Below are 6,120 nucleotides of genomic sequence, written 5' to 3' on the forward strand. Positions count from 1 at the left end.
CCAGACTCAGTCGCACGCTCAGATTTCGGGGTTTCTCCCCCCGGCGGGGATCGCGTAACTTCCTCATTCCTGCCTGGACCCCTGCCCCCGGCCCGCCTGGCCTGGCGTAAGCCCCGTAGCCCCGCGCTCTCCCGACCACCCGGGGCCGCTTCCCCGCGCAGCTGCTGTGCCGCCCCAGGTCGGAGCCTTCCGGGCCTGGCTGGGTGTTCCCCGGGTCTCTGGCTACGGGACGGGGCGGGGGTCGGGGAGCGGGACTGGGACTGGGATTGTGGATGAAGGACTAAGGTAGGGGATGGGGGCTGGAAGGGGTCGGTGGGGCGTTGCAAACTGGTCGGGCGTCATCGGCGGGCGGTCAGGAGTCCGTGGGGGAAGAGGAGGACCTGGAAGAGATGGAGGACCTGCGGGAGTTAGGATGGGGGGCGGGTTCTGCAGGGCAACTCGCCTCCCTAAGGATTCCCTATATTCCTAGGATGATGGCGACCCCTGAGAGCCTCTTCCCCACTGGGGGCGAACTGGACTCCAGCCAGCTCCAGATGGAGTCCGATGAGGTGGACACTCTGAGGGAGGGAGAGGACCCAGGTACACAGGGAATATCGATGGCCCTCAGGGAGGAGAGGCGTGGGGAGCCAGGGGGCTGGGGCCTGTGGGGGTCTACACTCCTCGACTTTCTTTCTTCCTAGCCGACCGGATGCACCCGTTTCTGGCCATCTATGAGCTTCAGCCTCTGAAAGTGCACCCCTTGGTGTTCGCAACTGGGGTCCCTGTCACAGCCCAGGTGGTGGGCACCGAAAGATACACCAGCGGATCCAAGGTGGCCAGACTGGCCCCAGGGAGGGGGAAAGGGAGGGCGGCCCGGAATGGATCCAAAGTGGCTGTGCTGGCCCCAGGGAAGAGGGAAAGGGAGGGCTGGCCAGAGTGGGGAGGCGGGGACTCAACACGGGGGTCATCCATTCAGTTCCTCACACCCCTAGGTGGGAACCTGCACTCTGTATTCTGTCCGCTTGACTCACGGCGACTTTACCTGGACAACCAAGAAGAAGTTCCGTCATTTTCAGGAGCTGCATCGGGACCTCCTGAGACACAAAGTCTTGATGAGTCTGCTCCCTCTGGCTCGGTGAGGGGATCAGACTGATTCCTGTAGAGGGCGGGTGCCCCCCACCCTCCTTTCGGCCTGTCTCACCCCCAGGCCACAATCTTTCCTCCCTGCAACTCTGGCCACTGGGCCCCTCCCCTGACCCCAGTTACCAGGAAACTTTCCCTGCTCAGCTTTCCCTGTCCATGGTTCTGTGCCAGCATCTCAGCTGGGCGGGATGCCCAAAATGCTCTTGGCAGCCTCACCCTTTTCTACTCTCCATTCCCAGGGTAGGGGCTTCCTTTTGCCAGATTCTAGGACTTTTGCTTGGTTTTTGTTTTTGTTTCGGACAAGGTCTCCCTCTGTCACCCAGGCTAGAGTGCACTGCTATGATCTTGGCTCACGTCAACCTCCTGGGCTCAAGCAATCCTCCCACCTCAGCCTCCCGAGTAGCTGGGACCGCAGCCACCATACCCAACTAATTTTTGTGTATTTTGTAGAGATGGGGTGCTGTTGTGTTGCCCAGGCTGGTCTTAAATTCCTGAGCTCAAGTGATCCGCCTGCTGCAGCCTCCCCAAGTGCTGGGATTCCAGGCATGAGCCACCACGCCTGGCCATCTCCAGGCCTCTTCTTTTCCTCCAAGACCCATCTCCAGTGTTTTCGGAAACTAGAGCACCCAGCCTCCCAGCTCTTACCTAAACCTCATCCATCCTTTCCACAGTTTTGCCGTTGCCTATTCTCCAGCCCCAGATGCAGCCAACAGAGAGATGCCCTCTCTACCCCGGGCAGGTCCTGAGGGCTCCACCAGACATGCAGCCAGCAAACAGGTGGGACCAGATGCCAGGTCCTCTGGGAAGGCACTGGATGTGCAAATGGCTCTGGTCCCATCTGTCTCTCTCTCTCTCTCATCTCCACTTTAGAAATATCTGGAGAATTACCTCAACCGCCTCTTGACCATGTCTTTCTATCGCAACTACCATGCTTTGGTAAGGTCCAGGAGCTGATTTTAGATGTGGAGCGGGATCATCAGACCCTCAGGGGAAGGAGGGCCAGGGGCCCCAGGGTCTGAGGAGCTGAAAGCCAGGTGTCTTCTCTGGCCTTTTGTTTTCCTCTGCAGACAGAATTCCTGGAAGTCAGTCAGCTGTCCTTTATCCCAGATCTGGGCTGCAAAGGACTGTGAGTGTCTGGCCCCCTTCACCCAGGCATCCGTAGACATCACTTTTAATTTCTCCCTGCCTGAGAATGGGGCAAGCAGTGCAAGGTGGGCTAGGGGTCTGGAGTCCTCATCCAGCCTGCCTTCCTGATTGTCCCACAGGGAGGGGACGATCCGGAAGCGCTCAGGTGGCCACCGCGTTCCTGGCCTCACCTGCTGTGGCCGAGACCAAGTTTGTTATCGCTGGTCCAAGAGGTAAGGGCTATGGCCGAGCAGCTGGGCAGTGGGTGGGGGTGAGGAATAAAATTGCGAGGGCAGAGAGGAACACAGGGAGCCTTTCTGCTCTAGGTGGCTGGTGGTGAAGGACTCCTTCCTGCTGTACATGTGCCTCGAGACGGGTGCCATCTCATTTGTTCAGCTTTTTGACCCTGGCTTTGAGGTGCAGGTGGGGAAAAGGAGCACGGAGGCACGGTACGGCGTGCGGATCGACACCTCCCACAGGTGAGGCCTCCCTGGGGTGAGAGACACCAGCTGAGTGGTGAGCCAGCCTACAGCCCTGCTGGGAGTTGAGTAAGAGAGACACAGTAGAGAGGAAGGCTTTCCCACCTCCCTAGATCCGGACATAGTTTTGAACCAAGGAACTGGTCTAGCCAGATGCTTGGGACTGCTCTTAGAGACTGGGCCCAGAGAAAGGGGATTAGTAGAAGCCCAGGAAAGGAACTGCTGACATAAAGGAAATTCCATTTGTTCATTTGTTCATTCGACAAACCTGAGTGCCTGGTACAATACTGGTTGCTGATACAATATTAGGTTCCAACTGTGAGTAAGGTGGATACGGCCAGGCACGGTTTCTCATGCCTGTAATCCCAGCACTTCAGGAGGCCGAGGCGGGCGGATCACCTGAGGTCAGGAGTTCGAGACCAGCCTGGCCAACATGGTAAAACCCTGTCTCTACTAAAAATGCAAAAATTAGCCAGGTGTGGTGGTGCTGGCCTGTAATCTCAGCTATTTGGGAGGCTGAGGCAGGAGAATCGCTTGAAGCCAGGGTGCAGAGGTTGCAGTAAGCAGAGATCGCACCACTGCATTCCAACCTGGGGGACAAGAGCTAAACTCTGTCTCAAAAATAAATAAACAAATAAGGCAGATACATACACACCCTGTCTCTGTGGAGTTGTGATTAGGGACCAAGGGAGGAAGTGGGAAAGAAAGGGGAGGTCTCTGGGCAAGATCATATGTATGGAGGGCGAGGATTTATGGTCCATCTCATCGTTCCCATCCAGGTCCTTGATTCTCAAGTGCAGCAGCTACCGGCAGGCACGGTGGTGGGCCCAAGAGATCACTGAGCTGGCGCGGGGCCCAGGCAGAGACTTCCTGCAGCTGCACCAGCATGACAGCTATGCCCCACCCCGGCCTGGGACCTTGGCCCGGTGGTGAGACACTGACACCCCTTCTGTGGCCTTCTTGACCCACTGCGTAGTCTCTGAGTCCTTCATCCTCTCTTTTACCTTCTCTGAGCCCTTCTGACCTCAGCGATCCACCCGGTGACTTCCTCAATCTTCTTGACCTTTGATATCTTTAACCACATTGATCTCTCGGATTTCGCTCTGACCTTTCTGACCCTCAGACTTGGTCATCTCTTCTCTTCTGACCCTTGACATCTGTAACCTCCTATAACTTTTTAAAGCCCCCTCTACCATACTGACCCTCTCTGTTCTCTATGGTCTTCTCAAATCTGATTTAGTCCTTCATTTAATAAACATTTTCCTTTTTTTTTTTTTTTTTTTTTGAGAGTTTTGCTCTATTGATCTCACCTCACTGCAACCTCTGCCTCCCAGGTTCAAGCGATTCTCCTGCCTCAGCCTCCCAAGTAGCTGGGACTACAGGCACCCACCACCACACCCAGCTAATCTTTTTATTTTTAGTACAGATGGGGTTTTACCATGTTGGCCAGGCTGGTCTCAAACTCCTGACCTCAGGTGATCCGCCCGCCTCGGCCTCCCAAAGTGCTGGGATTACAGGCTTGAGCCCCCGTGCCCGGCTTTAAAACATTTTTTTTTTTTTTTTTTTTTTTGAGAGTTTTGCTCTATTGATCTCACCTCACTGCAACCTCTGCCTCCCAGGTTCAAGCGATTCTCCTGCCTCAGCCTCCCAAGTAGCTGGGACTACAGGCACCCACCACCACACCCAGCTAATCTTTTTATTTTTAGTACAGATGGGGTTTTACCATGTTGGCCAGGCTGGTCTCAAACTCCTGACCTCAGGTGATCCGCCCGCCTCGGCCTCCCAAAGTGCTGGGATTATAGGCGTGAGCCACCACGCCCGGCCTTAATAAACATTTTCTAAGCACCTAGCAGTGCTGGTAGTATGACACAGGCCTCTCTGGGTTAGGGAAGTAGGTGATCAAATCATAAAACAATGTGAACTTGCCATACTGGTGACAGGTAGAAGGTAACAAGCACAGACAGGGGGTACCTGACCCAGCAGGGAGGATATCAGGAAGGTTTCCAGGAGGTGGTGACCCTGAAGTAGTTGTGCTTTAAATCAGAGACTGATGCAATATTAATTTTGTTATGGTTTTTGTTTGAGACAGTGTCTTGCTCTGTTACCCAGGCTGGAGTACAGTAGTATGATCGTGGCTCACTGCAGCCTCGACCTCCCAGGCTCAAATAATCCTCCTGCCTCAGGCTCCCAGGTAGCTGAGACTGCAGGCACATGCCACCACACCAGGCTAATTTTTTAAATTTTTTGTAAAATAATTTTTTTTTTTAATTAGCCAGGTGTGGTCTTGAACTCCTGGGTTCAAGGGATCCTCTTGCCTCGGCCTCCCCAAAGCACTGGAATTGTAGGCATGAGGGACAGTGCCTCGCCTATATAAACTTTTTTTTTTTTTTAAAGACAGAGTTCCGCTCCTGTTGCCCAGGCTAGAGTGCAGTGGCACAATCTCGGCTCACGGCAACCTCTACCTCCCAGGTTCAAGCGATTCTCCTGCCTCAGCCTCCCAAGTAGCTGGGATCACAGGCGCGTGCCACCACACCCAGCTAATTTGTTTTGTTTGTTTGTTTGCTTTTTGAGACGAAGTCTCTCTTTGTCGCCAGGCTGGAGTGCAGTGGCACGATCCTGGCTCACTGCAACCTCTGACTCCCTGGTTCAAGTGATTCTCCTGCCTCAGCCTCCCGAGTAGCTAGGATTACAGGCATACACCACCACATCCAGCTAATTTTTGTATTTTTAGTAGAGCCGGGGTTTCACCATGTTGGCTAGGCTGGTCTCAATATCCTGACCTCGTGATCCACCTGCCTCGGCCTCCCAAATTGCTGGGATTACAGGCGTGAACCACAGCACCCGGCCTAATTTTTGTATTTCTAGTAGAGACGGAGTTTCACTATGTTGGCCAGGCTGGTCTCAAACTCCTGACCTTGTGATCCACCTGCCTCGGCCTCCCAAAGTGCTGGGATTACAGGCGTGAGCTGCCGCACCCAGCTATAAACTTCTAAAACAGCCAAAACCAATCCACAGTGGTGGAAATCAGATTAGCAGTTGCCTGTGGCAGGGTGTGGGGAAAAGATTGTCTGGGCAATCAAACGGGGCACACGAGGGAACATTCCAGGAAGATGAAAATGTTTTGTATTTTGATAGAACTGGTGATTGCATGGGAACAGCGTACACTTGCTGATCCTCCTGCAACTCTACGAGATAGATAAAATGCAGAACAGTCCAGGCAGAGAAGACAGAAATAGCTCCAGGCATTTGGGAACCACCAGGACATATTATTGTTACTGAGTGAGGTGGAGCAGTCAGAGGAGAGGCTGGGAGTCAGTGGCAGCTGATCTCACAGGGTCCCGTGTGCTAATATCACAGGCACAGGGCAGTCATGGACAGAGGTTGTTTTTGTTTG

At 54.1% G+C, this 6,120-nt stretch overlaps 1 protein-coding gene across 1 annotated transcript in view; it reads left to right on the plus strand.

Moving 5' to 3' along the window:
- The first annotated feature begins 267 nt into the window (after nucleotides 1–267).
- PLD2 (phospholipase D2) overlaps nucleotides 268–6,120 on the plus strand; it is a 25,301-nt gene continuing 19,448 nt past the window's right edge. Inside the window, exons 1-10 of the mRNA XM_011958620.1 lie at nucleotides 268–285; nucleotides 470–579; nucleotides 681–811; nucleotides 972–1,114; nucleotides 1,794–1,899; nucleotides 1,993–2,058; nucleotides 2,190–2,248; nucleotides 2,388–2,480; nucleotides 2,574–2,726; nucleotides 3,506–3,655. Coding sequence (XP_011814010.1) covers nucleotides 471–579; nucleotides 681–811; nucleotides 972–1,114; nucleotides 1,794–1,899; nucleotides 1,993–2,058; nucleotides 2,190–2,248; nucleotides 2,388–2,480; nucleotides 2,574–2,726; nucleotides 3,506–3,655 — 1,010 coding nt within the window. The 5' untranslated portion in view covers nucleotides 268–285; nucleotide 470. The remainder of the gene's footprint in view (nucleotides 286–469; nucleotides 580–680; nucleotides 812–971; nucleotides 1,115–1,793; nucleotides 1,900–1,992; nucleotides 2,059–2,189; nucleotides 2,249–2,387; nucleotides 2,481–2,573; nucleotides 2,727–3,505; nucleotides 3,656–6,120) is intronic.

This window comes from Colobus angolensis, unplaced genomic scaffold (assembly GCF_000951035.1).
Source record: "Colobus angolensis palliatus isolate OR3802 unplaced genomic scaffold, Cang.pa_1.0 Scaffold47, whole genome shotgun sequence".
NCBI classification, from domain to species: Eukaryota; Metazoa; Chordata; class Mammalia; order Primates; family Cercopithecidae; genus Colobus; species Colobus angolensis.